This window comes from Pyxicephalus adspersus, chromosome 3, assembly GCF_032062135.1.
Source record: "Pyxicephalus adspersus chromosome 3, UCB_Pads_2.0, whole genome shotgun sequence".
Taxonomy (NCBI): Eukaryota; Metazoa; Chordata; class Amphibia; order Anura; family Pyxicephalidae; genus Pyxicephalus; species Pyxicephalus adspersus.
In genome coordinates this window covers 5092864-5116818 of record NC_092860.1, presented here as the reverse complement: position 1 = coordinate 5116818, position 23955 = coordinate 5092864, and the positions used below count along the sequence as shown (strand labels likewise).

Genomic DNA, 23955 nt, shown 5'->3' with positions numbered 1-23955 from the left:
ACCCAAATGGGGTGTTTTAATTTTGAATAGATTCTGGGTGGTTGAATCACACCAATGTACAGTATACGTGCAGAGTATAGAGTGCCAATTTTTTTATGGGTGAATTTTTTTTGCAGTGTTTTTTCGTTAAAGCAGAGTTTTTCTTTAACGTGCAGTTGTATGTAAGTGGCAGCTTCCATTTTTATAGTCAGGCCACCCAAATCTGTTATGTTTACTCATCAGATTTTTATATCTCTTGGGAACTCAAATAGTATAACGTTTGTGTTTGACTTCACAGCTGTACCCACCCGCCACAGCCATAAGGGCGGTATGTTAGTTTTGGTTACAGTAACATTGGTGGAGTAATTGTGGGCATCTTAAGTAATAGGCAATAAGGAATTCAACACCATTTAAATTAAACTGGTAACAAAGAAGGATTATTTGATCACTCTTTAAAACTAATCTATAGCACCCAGATAAATACACTGTTAACAAAAATTGTCCGATATTAGCCCTGGGGCGATTATCAGACGAGAGACATTTGACATGTGTATGTAGCCTTAGTCCAATAATTAATCAGATCTTGTTTCTTAGGTATCTGGTGAATCACATCTGAAACAAACAACTCTTCAATCTTTGGGACTGACAGGTGGAAGTGCCATAATAAGGTCAGTTAGAAAGAGTTTATTCCACTTTCATTAAAACTAAACCAACGTTTTTTCTTTGTATATTTTACTTTTTTCCCTCATTTGTCCCTAATGAACATGCCAAAAACTATTAAAGGAACTTAAAAGAATTATTAAATTATTGCTAAAATTATTGAAAGAAAAATCATCAGCACTTTATTAAATTAATTATATTAAAACTAAATAAAATTCTATTTCATTCTAGACATTGTAATTTTCTAAAACTGTTTAAAAAATCAATCAAATATGGAGACATCTTTTCCTTCAGAGCAGAAAAGGATATGGAAACATATCTTCATATGAATATGAAAACAGGAAGCTGTAGTAATGTCCACATAAGCTGTTAATCATCCATGATTGAAAGATTTGAAAAACAGTAAATGGAAAGGGGTTGACTAGATACAGGGAAGCCAGAGAGGAAATGGATCAATGATGCTATATGTCTTCCAGCTAGGAAATTAGGTAGACTTAATATGATTTGGTGTAGCTTCTAAAGCACAGTTTGAGAAATTCACAAGGTAATTTAAAATTACAGTAAGCAATTTCAAAATGAGTAAGGAGCCTGCATAATTGTGGGAGACTGAAGGTTCCTCTTTAGGGTTTATGTTCAGGCAGTTATTAAAAGATACAGTTCTCTTTAGTATTTCCATTAAGCCTCTAGCAATTTTTTGTAGCTCAGGAAAAATCTAATTGCTTGCTGTACAACGCACACTTTATGCTTCTACCATTTTATAACTGTGAAACCCTGTTGTAATAAAGCATGTTATCTATTCATCTCATTCACAAGGTTTGTACTAAGAAACCAGGACACATCTTTGAGCAAACAGCTTCCAAGTACAAAGGAGGACACAAAAAGAGAGAGGGATTCGGGCCTCAAGGAAGAATCAAAAAGTCCTCCAGCAACAGAAGATGTGAAGAAAGAACCTGTAGCATTCCAAGAAGAGAGGATGTCCTTTAATGCTATGAAGAAGGAAGAACCCCAAGACGTTGAACCTAAACCAACTGTTTCCTTTGTGGAGAAAGAACAGTCCAGTGTGTACAGTGTCAAGCCAAAAGCTCCTGCTCAATCTCAGGTGACTTCCTTTGTCCCATTCCAAGGCGGAGGCCACCGTCTAGGTGGTGCCAATGTTCCCGCAGCTTCAGTTGATGACGATCTGCAGTCTGCCAGTGCCCATGATCCTTTACACAGTCCAGAACATTCTAGGCCAAAGAAATCAAAGCCTGATCCAGAGGACAGTCAGTCAGAGGTAAGCTGTGGAATACCAACAGAGCTACTTCTAGATCTATAGGGTCCCATTAACTTTCTCTACTTTGCTGGTTGTGTAAATAACAAATTGGCATTTCATTCCTTTACATTAAACACTGTATTTTTTTTATACCTTAAGAGGGCATGATGTAAAATACCAAAAAGATTCTTAGGAAGGCTAGACAAAAGCAATAAAAGATACAGGTATGGTTCTTTATTGTCTGACCCTTTCCTGGCACTTAGATTTTCTTCTTCTGCCCAATCTTCAGTGCTCAAACTGGTGAGAGCTGAAAAAATGTATATGGACAGCTGCTTCGTCTGTGCACATGTAGAAAAATCTCATTGATTTCTGTGGGGGGAACATTTGTTTATATGTTTCAATATTAGATGGCTTCCCTGTAAAATGGCAAAGCATCTGCAGAAAAAACCTCCTGGTCTGTGAAAATTACGACAGGGGTGCTGGAGGTAGGGGGATCTCCTATAGAACTGGACCGCTCAAAAAAGAGACGGTTCCTGCAGCTTTTCTTTTCCCCTTCTTCTTCTGTGGTCCAATTGCTTTACACTTTCTTCTCGTCCTGTAGCTGCTGAAGCAGGGGTACCTAATTTAGACTATCCCTTCGGTCTGAGTCTGCTGGGCCTGGTAAAATCATATTCAAAACGCCAACACCCAACAGCAATCTCTGGTGCTTTTGGACTTCAACACATTAAATAGTATGCTTAAAACACATTTGAGGTCCATTTATAAAGCATTGAAAGTGACTTTTACTAAAACATTAAATTACTGCAATTGAAACACATGGTCCCAAGAATGTTCAGTGAATTCCTAATTCACTGCTTTATAAATAGAGCCTTAGGTGTACATATAATGATGGGGTAAGATTTTTGTTGAATAATAATAATAATAGGCACTTGAACTGCAATACTTTGGTGTAATGTAAGGGGTCCCTCGTTATTTTTTCATTTAGAGTCAGTGACCTTTATTTACTCTTTTGTATCTGTTCATTGGTTGTTCAGTACATTAAATGGTTTAATGAACAACCTGTCTTCTGGGTTGCACAACCTTTACTTTTTTAGAAAGGCAGCTCTCCTCCATTGTTCCGCTTGTGAACTTTTCATGTAGTACTAAGGACATCACACAACATGCTTTGAATAGTACCTGTCAAAAAATGTAGAATCATTGTTCTCATTGTTAGGGTCAAAATCATGTCCCCAATGCATGAGCATCTGTAAGGTCTTTCTAAATAACAAAGCATCTGTGCTTTCTTGCTAAATAACAAATGTATTTTGATGTTTTGCCTTTTAGCCTCTTGACAGAGAGCCCATTGTGTGCCACCTGGATTTGGAACAAAACGTACGTGCCAACAATGAGGATCTACCTGAAGATTTTTTTGAGCTCACAGTAGATGATGTGAGAAGAAGGTTTGCAGAACTCAAAAACGAAAGGTAAAACACTTGCTTTGCAGATCCATTTTGTTTTTTTCAGTACATGTTTTCTGTTGGATGGGTGTGTGAGCCTTTGGTATCTGATTGATGAAGTAATGCAGAGGTGGACAAAATGATGTAGAATCCAGGAACATAATAATCTTGAAACCAGAAAGCATGTTAAAGTTTAAGATCACCTTGGCAGCTTGTTTAATAAAAACTTGTTGATCGTGGCATGTGCTGATTTTCCATTAGTTTACATTTTTTTGTTTTTCCCTAATTTTTACCTGGTAAATCTGGCAGTAACATTCTTTTAGGCTGGGTACACAAGTGCAATAATTGTCATTGGAACCGATCTTTCATGATCCTTTCCAATGAAACAAGACTACACGATGCATGCACATGCGCTGTAAATACAGCGTCATTCTACTCTATTGAGAGGGGAGAATGACGGAGGGGCACCGCTGCGCGCTCTCCCATTCATTTATGTTACGATCATTCTTCATCCTTGGATCTGCTGGAACGGTTGTCGGAACAACGGATGTTGAGCGCTGTACACACTCCAGAATATTGTCCACTGTCAACCCTGAGTCGACTATCGGATGGGTATCATCTGACGTGTAAGTAGCCTTAGTCCTTGGATGACGGGATTTAATCTCTGCACTGTATTAGGCAACAGTAAGTAAACACGTCAGATGATTGTTGTCCGATAATCGCCTCAGGGCTGATATCGGATGAGAATTTGGCGTGTGTACAGCGCTCGTAGTCTGTAGTTCCGTAGATCGTCCCAGCGGATCCAAGGACGACCAACAATCCCAACATAAATGAAGGGGAGAGAGCGCAGTGGGCTGCTCCCCTGTCGCTCTTCCTCTCCCCTCTCCACAGAGCAGAACGGCTGTGTATGTACAGCACTAGTTCATGCATCGTGCAGTCTTTTGCCATTGGAAAGGTTCATTAAAGATCCGTTCCAACGACAAATATTGCACTTGAGTACCTTGCCTAAAGCTACGTACACACGTCAGATTTTTATCGCCCGATAATCGGCATCGGCCAATTATCGGGCGAAAATCTGGCGTGTGTACAGTCGGTGTCGTCCATCGTCCGGACGACCGACCTGCCGGATCCACGGACGATGGACGACAGCCGATCCTAATGAAAGGGAAGGGGAGAGCGCGCAGCAGGGTGCCGCTCCGTCGCTCTCCCCCTCCCCTCTCCATAGAGCATGAACGGTGCTGTATGTACAGCACCGTTCATGCATCGTGCACTCCCTTGTCGTTGGAAAGGATCGTGAAAGATCCTTTCCAACGACAAAAATTGGAAGTGTGTACGCAGCTTAAGGATTACCAGGAACTTCTACATATAGAGTCCTGTACTCCTTGTAACAATATAACTGATAACAATGCAGAAAAAAGTGCTGAGAAGACTTTTGGCAGGGTTAACACACACTAAGCAATCAGATTTTTCATGATATATTTAACAGACCAAAGTAGAGCAAATAAACATTCATTGTTATTGTCTTCACTGGAACAAACTGTATGGGGAGATTTAGAAATAATTTGGCTATGCAAATATTTTTACTGTGGATGCGTTAAGGCCACAAAGTGTTCATTTGAAACTGTTTTATCTCTTCCTATGTTCTCTCCTCAGACATCGTCTGGAGGAAGCACCGCTAATGACTAAAGCTTTAAGGGAAGCACAGCTGAAGGAAAAACTGGAGAGATATCCAAAGGTAGGAATCTGATACCTGGCACATCCAAGGATTATTTCTTGCTGCTATTTACATTCCTTATCTAAAACTCATTTAAGGATGAGTGAGGAAATTGGCAGGACACTTATGTAGATACATTATCCAAAAGAACAAGTGTGGGAGGATAATGCAGATAACAGCTTTCATCTGTCAACACCAACAGAGGAAATTAGCTTTTTGGGAGTCTTTTGATTCAGACAACTTAGAAAAAGGTCTGAAGACTCTTGAGCTCTTGAATGGTCATAGGAGTTTGCTTGGCTGTCAACCTGAACAGCACAATCATTTCTGTTCATGCTGTCGGATAGTTAATGTTCACTTTTTCTTGAGATGTTTACTGTGCATGTGCTTGTTTTTCTGTTGTATTTAGTGATGTCCATGAAGTATAAAACAAAGGGGGAACAAAGCAATGCACCCTGTGAAATGTAGGCAAGTGAGCCTCTGATCAGAGCAGTTCCATTTTCACTGTAGGCCCTCAAGTTAACATTGTAGGTGATTAGGTAAACTCCAAGATGCTCCAGATTTAGAAAACACATTTTAATATTGTGTCATCTATTCATTAATCTATAATTGAGTTTTTTTTAAAGAAAGAACTGTGAATACTAAATTAGGACATCAGTTGGGTTGAGACGATTGACTTGGAATAGAAAAATAAGCCCCCTCTTTTGCTCTTTCACAAAGTCTTCTGTTGTTTGTAAACTTTACCAGTGATACAACGACCTTTTGGGGAATGTTCTTGATTTGGTTTAATGTTGTGAAGGCTTCTTTCTTAAGCATGGGAAGAATTCCATGCTCATCCACCACAGTGTTCCTCCATGGTCATCCACTTTTAGTATTGCTGAGCTCACCGGTGCATTTCATGTGTATTTAGCTGTTTGCTTAGAGTTCAACTTTAAAAGCAAAACAGGTGATTCCTAATTCTTTCCACCATAGAGGAAATGACTAAGAAAATGTAATTACCCCAGGGATTATTGATCCCTGTATCAATAAGCAGCCTGTGTTTAAAGAAAGAGAGTTAGGACTTCTGTTTTTCCATTCGGAATACAGCAGTGTGACCTGTGCTTTCCAGCGGCAGCTCATGTAAACAGAACATATGTGTCATTACAGCGATCACTCCTTTCACCTTCTCCGCAGCCTTTCTGAGCTCCGTCCAGGGTACAAGGAAAGACACATGAAGCAGCCTGTTTGAAATATTTGCCAAAATGGGAATGACTTGACAAAACTGTGCTACTTTCTGAATGCTAACCCAGTGTGGGGGAATCAATTTTGTTTCTCTTATGCTGTTGTGCTTAAATAGGAACCAAACTCTGGAAGCTTTGGCCAAAATAGGCAAACAGAGGGCACAGAACTATTTTATTTATAGTTAGTAAACTGGATTTATAAAGCGACTGCACAATATATAGGGGTAGCAAATGACAGACATATACAAACAATGACCAGGAGGAGGAGAGGACCCTGCCAAAAGAGCTAACAATCTTAAGAGGTGGGGAACATAGTAACAAGTATTGCAAAGCTACTACAGCTAATTTTTCCCATTTACTGACTTAAAATGTTCTTCTCTTCTGTCCATGCAAACTCTCTTGATGAAGGCAGGGCTTTTCTTTCTCATGTCAAAGTCTACAGCAAGGAAAACGGTGATCAGCACAGTCATGTCAGCACCAAATCCCACTCCATCAACTGTCATAAAACCTTAATCTGCATACAGACATTATATTGTCATCACCTGAGACAATCGTTCATCTTGGCTGAATATCTAGCGTCAGCTGTCCCACCAGATCACTAAACAACCATCACAAATGATAACTATTTTTTTCTAATCTAGAGAACACAGCAGGGCACGGAAGAACAGGGAGAGCAGAATGAAAACTATTGCCCAAAAAGATCACAAAATATTAAATCCAACAATTATTGAGCATCAGTTAGATCTTACACTGCAGATATACAGCTAAAATGCTCACTCCTTACCTTACAAACCAGGATAACTGCTTTTCAGGATAAAAAGGGTAATTTTTATGAGCACTGCTTAGGCACAATAAACTTCTTCAGGTCCTTCATGAAATCCATGGGTCCATCCATCCTCCACACTTGGGTCTCGCATGAAAGGTGTACAACATCTGACATATGTAAACACCTATAGACTGAGTAGAAAAGCCAGTCTCTTGCCAGCATGTTACATAGGAGGATCATTGGTTTGTGTTGAAGCACTGGTCTGGGTGCATAGGTATGACACCCTCTTGTAAGGTAAAGCTAGAGCTGTCTCCGATTTGCCTGCTGATTGAAAGCCTCTGTTTTGTTGCTCCACTTAGGTCTAACTTGCAGGGCAATTTAAATGGGTAATAATAAGGCCCAGACACTTAGAAACCCAGAGACCACCTTATGTGGATGATTTTTTTTGCCTTCGTTCCCTTGCCTTGTACTCTGATACACAGAGAGTAAACTTTATGAAAGTTGGGAATTTGGGCTTAGGACCCTCTCTATACCCCCATGTGACAGAGCTGGCTGAGTGGCCAATCATCATGCACCAGCGCTGTCACATGGGAGGCCAGTTATTCTTGTAGGCTGAAGTGCTGGGTGTTTTTCATGGCCAAGTGACAGGAAAGAGACAATACATTTGCTGCTGGTAGGGTCAAATGCAAACAAGTTATCGGTAAAACCCATCATGAGGGGTTTCTTTTAAAGGTGTTTGTGTATGTGAAAGTAACTTTGTTTTTTCAAAGTATGAAGTGGCATTTTAGGTTTACCCTTTTTAGTACAGAGGAAGAATTGCCACGTGATCAGACACACGGCATTTTAAATTTAGCTCTTTCAGGAGTTATCAAAGTGAGGCTTTAATCCTGAGAAATGACTATTTCCTCCACAAAATCACTTTGATCTTGTCTTGTTAAAACCTTTTTGTATTATCATTCCGTTTCCCATAATTATGGCTGTTGCTAACATCTTTACTGCTAAATAGGGAAAAACATTGTGTAGAATAGGGTTATTTTAGGAGATCAGTGCAAAAAGGGGCTGCTAGAAGGAAGGGTCTGTGCAGTCCGGTTTTTAAGTAAATCCTGTGGTCTTTAATTAGAAACAATTCTACGTTTTGTGCCTGTGCTGCTAAATTAGTTTCAAGACATCTTTCTGATGGTACGCTGGGTTCTGTACTATAAATAATATTTATGAGTAATGATAAAGGCTGAAAGGTATGTCAGCAGCATATGTCAGCCTCGCTTGAGATATGCTGGATGCAGAACTATTGTAACCTCTCTGGTCATGTTGGTTGGACAAATTGTCCTTGGATGATTCTACAGTGAGACACACACAGCTCAAAAGACAGAAATGCCTAGGCACAGAATATACATGGCGATTGTTCAGTAGCTGTTGAAGAACAGGTAAATCTTAGGCTGCGTACACACGTGCAATAATTGTCATTGGAAAAGATCTTTCACAATCCTTTCCAACGACAAAAGACTGCATGATGCAGTGCCATTCTTCTCTTTGGAAAGGGAAGAAGGACGGAGTGGCACCCCGCTGTCCTCTCTCCCCTTCACTTTCATTAGGATCATTCCTCGTCCGTGGATCCGCCAGGACGGTCATCTGGACGACGAGTGCCATAGACACGCCAAATTCTCGTCTGATAATCAGCCCTGAGGCGATTATCGGATGAGAATTATCTGACGTGTGTAGGTAGCCTTATAGAGTACTACTTAGGCACAGTTACATTTTTTTCAGTGTTCTCCCTAGCCCCTTTTAGCCAGGTGCACCACCCAGATCTTTTCAGTAACCACCCGGCTATTTTTGGGTGGTTACTGAAGTTGTCGCAATGCAGGGGCCACCACCCGCCTACAGCTTTTTCCCACCTAGCTGAAAAAAATTTCTGGAGAGAATACTGTTTTAGATGTTCCCTATAAGACAGCAAATCTTCAAATTTGAGTTCAGGGGTGTGCCGGTGGATGTTCCAATGTCACAGCATCTCTACACGGCCTCCCCGGCCTCTCTTGTAACAGAGCCAAGAAGACAATACAGCAGCCAGTCTTTCCAGAGATGGTGGAACTTGGAGGATGGTGGATGAGCTTCGACGACAAGGCAATATTTATCTTGGAGAAAGCAGGGGAATGGTTACTATGGGGTCCACTGATATATAGTTATAGATCTGCATATTAGATCTTCTGGCATTGGGTTGTGTACTTGTTCCAGGTTAGTGACCCACTAAGTAACAGATAATTATGACGTGTGGGATCAAGGATCATATTCTTCCACTGGCGTCAGTAGAAAAGTAAACCTCATTATTTAAACATGGCCTTTTTTCTAGTCTTGTCAGTGATCATAGTAATTGGATCATAGTTATTGGAATAAAAAATGTGGATCCGTTTACCAAATATCATGCAATAGCGAATAAAACCTCTTTGTTTTACATTGTTTTGCTTCTGTCAGATTTATGGCTCTTATGTAAGCAATTTCATTTCCTTTTATTTGAGTTGAATAAAACTCTTTGGGCAATGTGAAAGTAATTACATCTTTATAGTTTGCAGCTCTTTTTTTTTTGGTCTTCATTTTCTGCTGATAAGTCTTGTCAGAACGCATGAAAATGTCTTTGCTGTAATTTAGTCAGGATTGCAGAGTTGGAATAAAGCTAAACTTTTATGTACGCAGTTAAAGAGACATTGCCATCCTCCTTTTATCAGTAGGGTGAATCCGACCATTTAGCTTATGCGGCGCCGTCCCACATCATAGCCTGGCAATTAGCCACTGAGGGTCAATCATTGCAAAATTAGTAAGGTCACATGCTACCACATACGTGCTGCACTACAGCAATGGGGCGAGTGCTTCAAAGGAGGTGGCAGAGGAATGTGCAGGACATTCCTGGGGTTGGTGAGCTCTGTAAGCTGGTCCTGAATAGGCAGATTTTCTTTTTTTTTTTTTTTTTTTTAATTTAGAAAAATATAGAAGCCAGTGTATTGGTTTCAGGCACAGGGGGCTAAAGCGGGAGGTGTTCAGGCAGTTCTCGGGAGGCAGCCAACCCAGGGAGGACCTTATCAATGTAAGGATGATGCTCTTTGCTTCAGATGAATTAGCAGCTGACATAGAATGCAGCAAGGCAGCCACAGCGCATAAAGGTGTCACTTTGTAGCTGCCAAAGGTTTGCAAATCTCACATGTATTTCTATTACACAGCTGTTTAGTTTTAGGTCCACTTTAAATAGACCAACACTATAATAATAGGAGTACACCGACTGTATAGTCTTTGCTATTATTTATTTATTTATTTTTTTTCACAATCCTGTAAATAAGCAGTTTTGCCCATACTGATTAGGAACGTATGCAAAAGGCAATTACTTGTCTGTCCTTTAGGTCCGCAGTAATTTTTTACTTTTTAGTCATTCACGCTGTCCTTAAAATAAAAATAGTGTAGTGAGTGAGCAGGTACCTTTTTTTGTTTTGTAGCACAGAACAGAAGCCATGCCAGGGAAGGCTTTGATCTGACGGACATCAGAGATTGTATTTTACACTGTAGGGGTTTTTGTGGTTTGGGATTCCTATGACTCTTCTGCGGTTGGAGGAAAGTTGCCAAGCCCATGACTGGGTGTGGGTATACTAGCCAGTGCCATAAAAAACTGACATTGGGATTATGATTATCATTGATTCATTTTGAAGACGTATATCCCTTAACCCACCCAACTTTCCCTGTCCAATTATCCTCTTCACAAACAACTATGCTATGGCAGCACCACTCCTGCCTGGAGCTGCTATCATTCAAATAGGTAGGACATGGTGGAAGCATGTCAGTCAGGCCAACTATGGGACTACAGACACGCCATGCATTAGCATGGTATCCTAGAGGAGTATCGTGGATTTGTTTCCATTTTAAGTTTGGTCACAAAAAACATGAAGCAAATTAATTGAATATGACCAGTTATTTTTGCATTGTAGTTTTTAAAGAATTTTAATTTGTGTGGCATATAAATGCCATGCCTGTATTTAAGGTTTACATATACATGAAAATAATTTTTTTTATTTAACTTTGCAGGTAGTCCTTCGAGTCCTCTTCCCAGATCGCTACGTCTTGCAGGGATTCTTCAGAGTGACAGAAACCCGTATGCATTTTGTACTTTTTATCTTTTTATGTTTTTGTTTTTTATCTGCCCATGAAATGGCCTTCACTCCTATTTCTTTTTACTTGCAGTTGGAACGGTAAAAGAATTTGTGCAGAGCCATCTAGAAGAGCCTGATATCCCATTTTATCTATGTATGTTAGTCAGTTCTATATATTATCCTCTTTACATATCTAACCTCTTTAATTTTAAAGTATGTAAGAAAGCCTTCGTATTTTCAATGAGTGCTATACCAACCCAGGTTGTGCTTAAGTAAGATTAATTCCTAGCTATACAACCTATAGTTCTTCCCCTGTGAACAGAATTTTGGAAAAGGTCTGGTAAGTAGTCATATTGAGGGTAGAATAGATATTAATTTCTAACATTTGCATTCCTTCAGCATGATGGGCTTCTTTTAAGAGCTCAAACCCTAATGAACCCTCAGCTCTCTTCCTATGAAGCTCTGTAAATGAGGGAAAATCCACCCACCCCCGCCACATTCTGTCACTAAGTGGAAGCAAATTCACTGCCATTTTGGTTCTTGACCAACCAATCTATTTATCAGAAATCCAGAAATATGGTAAACAAGTACAATATTCTGCCTTTCCAATTAATGGAAATGGGGTGAACCACAGGACAGATATGAGCCCCCGATCGAATTTACTTAATAGTTCAGAAGTTCAAACACAAAACACCACTTGTGTACTTTTAATTTTTATTTAACAAGGTTCATTCTGAAACCTAAAACCGACTGTTAAATTAATTCAGTTCCTATCATTTTACTTGACTGGAGATTGAATTGAAAGTGGTAAACCCATGTTTGCTAGGCCAGACGTAATTGTAGATTTTTTTGGCACTATATTGGCATTTGCTCCGGAGGGAACTAAAAGTTTATAGTGAACATGTGCTTAGTCTATGTTCAACCTGCTGCATATTACATCCCTCTGCTCCCCCGCCACTCAGAGAGAAAGAGACTTCCCAGAGCTAGGAATGCATCTCACCACCCCCATGTAACAGCGTGTAGTTCCTGAGCAGACAATCAACAAACACCAACTCTCTAATGTGGAAAAATGAACATAATGATGAGAATGTAAGTGCAGCTAGGAGTGCCTCCATATAGTGAATACGTTTTTGTTTTTTTACCTGCACCGTTTGCTTTAAGGTGGGAAAAATTTGTAGGTGGGTGTTGGCCCCTGTATTGTGACCCAGCTCTTTAGTAACCACCCAAAAACATTCAGGTTACTGAAAAGTGCCGGGCGGTGCGTCCGGCTAAAAGGGGCTGGGTAGAACACTGGACTGGCCAAAGACACCTTTCGCTTCATGGAAGTTTTGAGCAATTGTAGCTAAGATTTCAGACTCAGAAAGGGTTTTATTATATGTAAAAACTCCTAAAATATTATTGTTTTTGAAATTTTAGGTTTTTATTAGGTAATTTATAGTACTCACAATAATATGTTATTATCTATATCTGTTTTTTATTTAGTTATCACCCCACCACGAACAGAGCTGAGGGATGACTCTGAGACTCTCTTCCAGGTAAATAAGGCTTTATTATAAATAATTCTTACCTTTTTTTTACATATATTGCAGTTGAGGTTGGTGAAAAGCTAAGTAATAACTGCATTTGACTTGTTACACAGGGAGTTTTACATGGGTTTTATATGATGATAATAATTTCTGGTAGGATGACATTAGTGAATTGTGTGGTGGGATCCCCTTATAATAGATGGTCCACTTTTAGAGCCCTTCTCCACAAATTATCTAAATGCACCTAAAATAAAGGAAGCATTAAAATCATACTTAATTTACCAGTCTGCAATATCTCTAGCTGTGACGTCCCTGTCCTTCTGGGTAGAATCCTGTGGAATACAGAGCATAGAACATCCAGTGGAAAGCCTTTCAATTGTTAAAATGGCTTGTAAGATTTTTTTCTGCTCTACGTTCCACACAAACCTTTCCAAAAGTAAAATGACCCTATTGTTCTTAGGGCAGAAGAAAGAAGTAAGGTAAGTATTGGTCAGGGTAGTGTAAGCAGACCTTCCATTTTAGTAGCAGGTCCACTTTTAAAGCCTGGTACTTTAAAGTGCTGGTAATCCAGTTTAATTTTAATGATAAGCATGAGGTAATATAAAACCTTCACGGGTAATTGCTAGGAACTTGCAGCCTATTGCTGTAATGTGTATAAAGAAATCCAAAACCCAGACTAGCCTTGGGTAATGGGTCTACATGATATATTACCTGCAAATGATTTCTTCATTGCACATGTTTGCACAGAAAAGTGTGCAAGTATGAATGTACTAGTCACATGAGGGAGGGGGATGCCACCAAGTCTCCCAATTTTCCCTCATTTTAAGGGACTGTCTATTTAATCTCATTTATGAGTAAGACCAGCCAAGAACTTTTTCTTCGGATAGAGTTGGAAAGGGTTGTATGCCGTAGGGTTTTTTTTTACTGTTATCCTGCTATTCTGGGTTCTGGTACAGAGATTTCTCCCCACTACTGGACCTGCTAATATTATTTTACCAGACAGAAAGTGAGGGTGACTTCAACTCCAACTTCAACACGGACAGAAATAAAAATGTTTTTTCTTTGTTACGGTAGGTGAAAGCTAAAAGCCCTGTCAACTTTTTGTTTCTGTCTGTGGCCAGTAGCAGATTTCTTCTCACTTCCTGTCTGGTGAAACTGATGTCAGCAACACAGGAAGTAAAGAGAATTCTCTTTCCCTAATAGCAGTAAAAACCCAACAGGAGTTCTCATTCCCCCTACTCTAAACTAGTTGTTTGGTTTGGAACTTATTCTTTTCTCTTCAAGTTTCTATTTGGTCTGAGTTAAAGACCTTTGTGCAAGGGGCTTTTTAACTGCTATCATACTGGACAAAATTGTTAAATTACAGGAAACCTTTCTTCCATCCTTAATATTAATTATATATTACATATTAACTTGTTATTATGGAAAAAGTAGTGAATTTTGGGGGTATTTCCCAGTTATTTTTTCCACATTATTCTTAATGGACTGTTTAACTCTGGGTGTAGTAGGATGAATGTCTTTTGTCTGCATGCAGTATCCATTTATATTCTAGTTCCCCCAGCCTCTCCACTTTGGTTTGTGTTTCTGGAGTAAGATCTCATACATTGGACTAATGCTCCATAAGGCCTGAATGTATATGGCAGAGCGCATTCGTCCATCCAGGTACAAGTTAGTATATGAAAGAAGCCATATATAATAACATTTTACTGTAAAGTTAAGGATGTATAGCTTGCTAAATACAGTAAACTTGGTACGAGAGAATAAAACCTGACTCTCTCCTCTACAATCTAATATGAATGCTGCAGCCAGACTTCTCCATCCTTCCCACCGCTCATCTCCTGCTGCCTCTCTTTGTAGTTCTCTTCATTGGCTTCCATTTCACCTTAGAATCACATCCAAGCTCCTGTGCTTTGCCTTCAAATTTCTCCACAGTTCTTGTCCTACTTACCTTTCTGGCCTGGCAGAAAAATGCCTCCCAGCTGCTCTCTTCGCTCCTCCAATGACCTACTAATGACTTCCTTACTCATAACCTCGTCACACACACGGCCTAAGACTTTTCTAGAGCTGCCCTGACTCTCTGGAATGGTTTTCCTTGCCTTGCTCCAACTTTCTGCTCATTTAAAAGAGCTCTCAAAACCCATCTTTTCACTTCACCCATCTTTTTCTGGCTCCTAAAACCCTCATTACTTCGCACCATTCCATATCCCCTCTCCTGTTGTGTGTTACTTCCCCCACCTCTTAGATTGTAAGCTCTTCTGGGAAGGGTCCTCTCGTACTCCTGTGTCACTGTCTAGATCTGTCTGTCATTTGCAACCCATATTTAATGTACAGCGCTGCATATTATGTTGGCGCTATTTATAAATCCTGTTTATCAATAATAATAATAATAATATAACAAGTGCTAACAACAAATAGAAGTTTGTTTATGCACACAAAGATTTCAGCATTGAAAATTTGATTTACAAATCCCATTCCTTCGTGAAAGGAAAAAAGTGTTAAATGCAGTCAATGCACAACACAAGGTTGCAAGATATGGTTGGACATATTGGAGGACAGTCGGAACCGGCTATGATATCCCCTGAATAAGGGTGACAAGTGCATGTTCCACTACACTTTGACTTGTCTCATAAGTATGTTTCCTTTGAAGAATTCTGATCATTGCCTTGGCATCCCTTTAGTTCAGGATCCTGGTCTTCCCTGGGTCTTCCAGACACATCCCGCCAGTCATACTGTGCTTTAGTGTGGTTTGTTTTCAGTACGACACAGCTGTGCAGGTCTCCCCCATCCTCCTCTACAGTAGTAACCTGAGCCCCCCAGGTTTGTGTGTTCAGCCTGGACCAGGGTCCTGGGAGGAGAGGGGGTTTTGAGCTTTTGGCAGCTTGTGAAGGGGTCTTTCTTCTCCGTAACGCTCCGGCAGCGGAGCCTCTCCTGCCTCCTACTTTCATCTTGCTGGCAGCTCTGTTATTCTTGGCCGGCTTTCCATAACTGCTGTTCCTAATAGAGGCGCTTCCACTGAACCTTGAACCACTCAATAAAAGTGTCACCGGAGGAGGGAGGTCTTTCCCTGGGGCTCGGAGGGCAATAAGACGCATCCTGTCGTGAGGAAGACTGTGTATATTGGGGGAAGAAGGCACTTAGATCTCCAGGAGAAAGAGCAGACGAGGGGCACTGTCACACACGCATTCAATCCCCTCTGCCTTGGATGTTTGTTTTCATTACTGGAAAAGTTATTGGTCATCTCAGATCTACTATGTCAAACAAAACACACATTTACATTTTCCTCTTCCACTGGATATATTTTTGGCTTGCCCCAGATTTATTCATCAGGAAAAGAAGTTCTATCAGTTATCAGACCTGCTTAACACTTTGAAGGCCTGAATATGTGAAAGGCCCAAATGAAAGTTCAGGTTTAATCAGCTAACTAAAATCCAAGTGCATCAAAACAAAAGGTGTGCAAAGTCCCATAGTTTGTTTCCTAGTAGTAGGAATAGAAAAGCCTGTCATCTACTGGTATGCTACAGGGAGAGACTTGCTAGAAATGGAGTTCTCCATCTAGCAGTGATCCTCCGTATTGGTTGCAATGCTATAGGTCTGACTCAACGGGCACCTCCATAGAGATATCACTGCTTCCACACAGAGCAATTACTTTCTGCTGCATGCTGGCCCAGGCTTTGACGGTTTCACTAGTAAAATAAACTTTTAATATTGCAAGCATTCCCCAAAAACTTAATCCAGCTAGGCTGCAAAGCCTTCCTAACAATTATTTATTGCTGTTTATCAGAAAGCAAAGCTTCTGCACATGGATGGAATGGAAGCAGTTGTCCTTAACTATGGAAACACTTATTACATGCCGAAGCCATAAAATGCTTAGAGTCGCAGCTGGTGAACTAAAGAGCAGTGTACCTGGCAAGGATTGGCTGCTTCTGCCAGAGCCTTTGCAAGTGTTTCGTCCATCTTGCCAAGCCTTTATAGGGCTACGTATACAATTATTCTCGCTCAGGATGAATAGTCATGTGTGTCTCAGGTTAATATTATTATTAATATTATTAAACAGGATTTATATAGCGACAACATATTACGCAGCGCTGTACATTAAACAGGTGAAAATTGGACATGTGCATAGTGGTCCCCCTGATGCCCTTCATTGATCCGATCAATGGAAAATCGTTTGGGAACCACTGCTGTGCAAATCAGTGGAAGAAAAGTACGGTCCACTCTCTCGTCACTGGAAATGATTGTGATGTGTGCATAGCCTAAATCTAACCAAACTTCGATCCGTTTGCTTTTCAACGGACAATATTGAGGTTTATTAGAGGTTTTACTGATCTAGACTACTTTCTGTTTGGATTACAAAGACTATGTTCTGTTCCTGCACATCCTATGACCATTTTACGGTCAGCAGCGTGATCCAGACCTCTGACCAGGGAATTGAATACAATCAGTGTGAAATATCTAGTATCAGATAACCGAGCCTGCTAGCTGTTTGTCTCTTTGAAGTATGGGAATGAGTTATATGATACCATTATGTAAGCTCAGGAGCTAGGAGTCAGGGTGTGAATCCTGAAGCAACTTGAACCTTCACCTGTGTTACACCACAAACACAAAAATTGGGTTTTTACAAATGGTTAGCTATAACAATATAAGTTGGTTACGTATATAATGGTAAGACAGATGTAAACTCATGCCCTAAAATTCTTTAAAATCTTATATAATGCTTTAAATACTTCTAAAGCCCAAATTTTCTTGAAGTATTATTGCAAGTATTTTTTTAATACTATGATATTGACAACTCTAATTAAGGTATTATCTGATAATTCTGCTATGAAGGTCATGCATTTCCTTTATAGGATGACAACAATCCTGTTCTTGTCCTCCTGTGTTGCTTCTGTGTTGTCACCTTGTCACATGGGCTTCATGTTCCCTCAGTGAATATTTGCAATTATCATTGTAGTGAGAGCAAGTAGCTGCAGAAGATTTGTAGCATGGTGAAAACAGTGTTGATTGCCAAAATAAATAGTTAGCTTTCTCTAAACCTATCGTATGATTATTATTATTATTAAAATTAAACAGGATTTATATAGCGCCAACATATTACGCAGCGTTGTACATTAAATAGGGGCTGCAAATGACAGACAGATACAGTGACAGAAATAGGTGAGGACCCTGCCCCGAAGAGCTTACAATCTAAGAGGTGGGGGAAGTATCACACAATATGAGGGGGGATGTGGAATGATAGGAAAAAGTGATGGTTTTATGAGACCAAGAAAATGGGTAGGTGAGTTTAAAAAGATGGGTTTTGAGTACTTTTTTAAATGAACAGGAAGTAGGAGCAAGCCGAATAGGACGTGGAAGACCATTCCAGAGAGTTGGGACAGCTCTAGAAAAGTCTTGGAGCCATGCATGTGACGAGGTTATGAGTGAGGAAGTCATTAGTAGGTCATTGGAGGAGAGAAGAGAGCAGCTGGGGGAGTATTTTTCTATCAGGTCAAAATGGTAAGTGGGGCAAAAACTGGAGGGATTTGACAGCAAAGCACAGGAGCTTGAACTGGATTCTAAGGTAAAGTGGAAGCCAATGAAAAGAACTACAAAGATATGCAGCAGAAGAGGAGCAGTGGGAAGGATGGATGAGTCTGGCTGCAGCATTCATAACAGATTGTAGAAGAGAGAGTCAGGTTAGTGGAATACCAGGGAGGAGGAGGTTACAGTAGTCCAAGCAAGAGATGATAACAGCATGTACAAGGGGTTTGGTGGTCTCTGGGGACAGGTATATCTTGAAGTCATTCAATTTTCATTGTTATATTAAATAATGAACCCTTCCTATATATGGGTATCATTGCTGCATTTCCCCCTCACATTTACTGTTAATTACATTCTTATATTGTTTATATCCTGCAAGCCTGCGGTCGAAAAATATCCTCGTGTTTCCTCTGCTACAGTCTGACAGGAGGCTTTTGTCAGACTCTAATAGCCTTTTTTTTTTTTTTTTTAATAATTAAAATGCTTGGAGCCTTGGCGAGGTCTCCCTCGGATTCTCCCTGTCCGCAGACCCCCATAATTATAGCATTGATCGTTCTGGATGCCTGCGATTCGGTGCTCTGGTTCCCCTCCGCCGTTTCGCTGGTGGTTCCTTCCTGTCTGGAAGCTTTTGATCTGTGCTCTGTGAAGCCATCGCTCAAGCCTTTAACGTCATTTTCAAAGCTGGCTTCCCCTTTCAGATCCTCGGATGTGTCTCTAAATGTTTGCATTTCTGGATACTGCCAGTCTTCCCCACTGGCCCTTTGAAGTGCTCTGCCTCTCATTGATCTTCAAACATCAAAACTAAACAGACCTGTGGCACTTTAATCAGCCCCCACCCTGGGATGGAAAGAATGCTTCACATGCCACCAACTCTTTGCTCCTCACTGACACTTGATTGTATTGTTGTTCTAGTACATCAGAGCTGTTTATGTCTCCAGAAACAAACATATATTTGCTGACAGATCCACAGATTACCACCCTTGTGTCCCTTTAAAGGGAAACTTTTTTTTTTAGTTACACATAGGGATGTGATTAGCCTAATGTAAATGTTACCATTTAAAAAATATGATTTCTATGTATAGTTTTAATATATTTTTAACGTGGCAGCAGCTATTTTTTTGCTCATTACATATACACACTGTGAAGGAGAGGACAGGGATTGTCTCTGCCAGCTCAAGTCTATGGGTCAGGCTATATCTGTATGAAAACAAAAGAATATAAAATGGTTGGTATACACAGGCAGATTTTCTTTTTAAATTAATACCTGATCAGATCTGAAGTTAATTATGAAATAGTCAAATGTACTTTCAACTGGTTTTTCACACCTGGATCTGTTGTAAAGCAATCCGATGTGTTATTATTAATAAACAGGATTTATATAGCGCCAACATAATATGCAGCGCTGTACATGAAATAGGGGTTGCAAATAACAGATATAGACAGTGACACAGGAGGTGGAGAGGACCCTGCCCCAAAGAATGTACAATCTAGGAAGAGAGTACGGTAAGTTGAGTAAGTTCTGTTGGTAAGCCTTAATAGAAATTAATGATTATGTGCTGTTACACTAGCCAATAGGAACATGATACCGGTAGTTGTGCACATGGCATACATTCTATATGTACACTAGTTTCAATTTATGTCCTTATCGGCCATACAGTAAACATTACAGATTCCTTTCACAAGCTTGCATTGTCTCTTTCTGCACTACAAACACAAAGTGACATCAAACAATAACAATACACAATCATTTAAATGCTTGGGCATTGTTTAAAGGGCTTCCAACCAATCAATTACCAATCAGAAAATTGATCAATATGGTCGGCCGATTATAAAACTTGCAGCAGATCTGCTGTTGTGTACAAACGCTAAGGTGCAATAAAGAGCAGCCCTTAAATTGTGTATTTCATATGCGTTTAAAAGCTATCAAGAGACCGTGCCACCACAAACAATTGCTAATAAAGCCATTTCAGAAGGTATTTAATTTACTTTGCTTTGGAAGATGCTTGAGAATGTGAATACTATGAGGGTGTCTTCACACTCTGCTTGCTCTCTGTGTTGAGGAAGCATCTCCTCGCGTTCAAAGATCCATGACGGTGTTTGATTTACTCTTGCTTCCTGCCTTTAGGGAATTCGGTGACCTCTGACCATCTGACCCTCAGCTGCTACCAGATGTCCTTTAGTTTCCTAGGCTTTGCCCTTTACCTTGAGCCTGTATGTTGCCTGTCAAGCAATCACAAAGTGACAATTCTAAGTGTCTCCATTACATTTTCTTTTACCAGCTGAAGGGCTGCTTGCAACATTCTTACTATAGGTGCCAATGTCTGCAGCCTAAAGTCATGTTGCCTTGTGCTCTTAGTTTGTCATATCATCTTTAGCTCCATCGGGTGTGGCTTGGTCTTCTGCCATTTTGGCTGACAACTTTACCACAGTGGTTGTGCTGCTCCCCTGTGTTGTTCTCCACAGATTCTTTATCTGATTTGCCCATGGCCTTGAACCTCTATCGGCCACAGATCACCCCCAAATTGAAGGTGTTTCATGCCTCGGGCACGTTTGATCTCCATTACCTTTAAGGGGTAACATCTCCCAGGACTTTTCTTTTGATAAGCAACTAGAGAACCCATCTTCCCCCCCCCCACATACACACTTTACGGTTTTTATGTTGTGGGAGAGGGAGGCTGTTTTTTTAAATCAATAAATATCTTTATTCTCAGAAGCTTGGGTACAGGAAGTTGTATCCCAGGGCTACAAACCAAAGTGTTGCTCCCTTCCCCTCCTTAGTTTCTCACCTCCTTCTTCCTGTGTCAACATAAAATTTAGCAGAGCCCTCCATTACCTGTGGTAGAATGGATTAAGGGCTTTACTGTAACATGTTCACCATTACTATCTGTCCCGTTTTGGTTCTCAAAACATTAAGGTCCAGAAATTCCATATGGAATTCACCAAATCTGTCATCACCTCCATTTGCCATGAAAGATTGCTTACCTTGTTATCTCCATCTTTGAATCAGAAATTCATACACTTTGCTGTGGGACCCCTGTAGTACCAGTTCATGGTCTTGTCCTTCAGCCTTTTTTCTGCAGTTTGAGTATACACCAAGGTGAAGACTCTAGTATAAGTCATGCAACACTTTTTGTGGCATACTCTTTGTGGGATACTTAGATGACTTCCTGTTGTGGAAACAGCCAGTGTAGCCTTTACCTGTCCATTACAGTGGTCCTGAATCTGTAGAACTTGCTGGTAAAGTCTGGTAACTGTATGGAATATCTAGGTCTATTTGTGGAATTCTCGGGCCAGAGAGTTTTTTCATCCACAAGAGAAAATTTACATTTCTCATCGCAGATTCAGACTTCAGGAGTTAACGGACTCTCTGCTTTGAGTCCTAGGGCAGATGGTAGCTTCTTTTAAAGCAGTTTTATTTCCCCATCTGTACTGCTAAACCCTTCAACATTATGTCCTTGTGGGTCTGGTCTCTGGACAGGCCAATTTGTTTGTCACTGGTGGCCAGGTTTTTCCTGGATTGGTGGCTCAGAATACCTCTGGTGTCGGAAAAATCCTGCCCTGTCATCTTTTGAAAGAACCCCACAACACATGCCAACCCATTGATGACTAGTCTTATGTGCACTGTCAGTACTTGGATGCTGGAAACTGTCTAGTTTCTGTATTTATACCCTGGAAATTTGTCTGTCTCTGCAGAGTTGGACCATCCCTTTGGAGTATTATCCAATCGGGAATAAGTAAAACAATGTCTAAGTTTGTGGCATACATCAATCTAACAGTTGGCAGAGAGATTTCCTCCACTGGCATGTCTGGACCCAGGAAAGTAATCTCTACACCCCAAGGTGATCTTGGTGTCACAGGTGGATGATAATGGATGTGGACCTAATGGCCTCCAGGTTCGATGACAAACATGGCAGATTTGCCCCTTGGTACAGGAAAAAAACTTGTGGGAGCAGTGAATATTGTGGTGACACTGTAGGTTCAGTACACCTTGATCTAGGTCTTTCCTTTCAATTAAAGTTCTTTCTTGTCTGCTTTTTTATAAAGTAGAGTCTAGACCATCATTTGGATCCCAACATTAGCAGGAGTGAGGCATCAACCCTTTCTGTTCTGTGCAAACATTCTCAATGTTCTACCAGGTGGATGTTTTGGCCTCATCCGGTGCCACCTTTACTGTATCCTAAACTGGTTTACATTTTATTGGCCTGTCATTATCCAATTCTCATGTAACTGACATTATAACCCAAATGTATAATATTTTCTATGTCTCTCAGTTTTGGATTTTGCTGCAAGATTTTACAAAAATCCAATTTTTTCCGGGTATTTCTCAAGTGGATCAATTGCCCTTAGTCCTATTATCCAGTAAACTGCTAATCTAGGAACGCCTTTTATTGAACTTTTTGTAGTGCACCACAAGCATTCCTGAACACACCTACTGTCAGCTTACAAAAACAGCATGTGTGGGCCTCCACATTTATTATCTATTACTCGTCTATCTATACTACTTATCTTTATCCATACATTTTATACCAATTTGTGTATTGACAACCAGTCCTACTAAGCCATGTTTCCTTTTTTTAAGTTTTAGATAGAATCCTGCTGATACTTTTTATCACTTGTGACCCTTTTTATCACTTCTGGTGTCTACTGGTGCTACTTTCACTAGGACAGAAAGTGATGGGAAATCACTTCCTGGAACAAGAGATGAAGGTAGATTTTTTAATAGGGACACCTTGTAACAGGTGTCCCCTTAATAGTAATAACATACAACTTTGTACATTAAATAGGGGTTGCAAATGATAAATACAGATAGTGACACAGGAGGAGGAGAGGACCCTGTCTGGAAGAGCTTACAATCTAGGAGGTGGGGGAAGTATCACACAAAAGGAGGGTACATGACAACTTTCCTAAATAGGGTTTTTTCCTTGCTCTTCACTCATTTTTCTTGTTGGATGTTTGGTATGTGAAAAGGTAAACTTCTCCAGTGGAACAGATATGTCACAGGTTTTATCGTTTCTACATACAAAAGGATATAAAAAATATGATACAAAGAAAATACAAAAGGTTTAAACTCAACAAGAGTTTTACTCAACAAGGGAGACCTTTAAATATACTTCTATCCAGAAACCACTGGAACTGTGATAAGTTCAACAAGGCTACTTTCTACCTTTGTCTAAAGTATATTCAGTAAAGCTACGTACACACTTCCAATTATTATCGTTGGAAAAAGAACGACGAACGTTCATGCACGATATATACGAACGATCGTATAGCACCGATCCTGCACATAGAGTTAAGGACACGATCGTTCGTAGATATTGTACACACAATAGATATGATCGTTTGAGCGATAGAGGAACTATGTGCACGACAGGAAAGTGAACGGACGTTCGTTTATCACGCATGCTCTGAACATGGACGATCAACGAACGACCGTACACACGAACGATGTTCAACGATCGTCGTCCAATCCGATCCGTCGGTCCGGTCGTTCGTTTCCAGCGACTTTCCTCGTTCGTCGGCGTCGTTGGTTACTTTTTTACGAACGATTTTTTGCCCAATCGATCGTTCGTCGTTCGATTGGAACGATAAAAATTGGAAGTGTGTACGCACCTTAAGATTCCGGAAAGCTGTTTGTACGTGTGTGGTGCGGGGCTGCTTCCCTAAGCCCACACTATACATTACAAAGAGATAAGCCAGATGGATTCCCAGTGTGGATTGGTGAACTATGGCAGTAAAATGCAGCATTACCCTTTGATTTCTAAGG

General features: G+C 40.3%; 1 protein-coding gene across 1 annotated transcript in view; it reads left to right on the top strand.

The window, feature by feature from the left end:
- ASPSCR1 (ASPSCR1 tether for SLC2A4, UBX domain containing) overlaps window positions 1-23955 on the top strand; it is a 46139-nt gene that overhangs the window by 10419 nt on the left and 11765 nt on the right. Inside the window, exons 6-12 of the mRNA XM_072403392.1 lie at window positions 574-647; window positions 1453-1912; window positions 3215-3354; window positions 4981-5062; window positions 11084-11150; window positions 11240-11302; window positions 12631-12683. Of these exons, the coding sequence (XP_072259493.1) occupies window positions 574-647; window positions 1453-1912; window positions 3215-3354; window positions 4981-5062; window positions 11084-11150; window positions 11240-11302; window positions 12631-12683 (939 nt within the window). The remainder of the gene's footprint in view (window positions 1-573; window positions 648-1452; window positions 1913-3214; window positions 3355-4980; window positions 5063-11083; window positions 11151-11239; window positions 11303-12630; window positions 12684-23955) is intronic.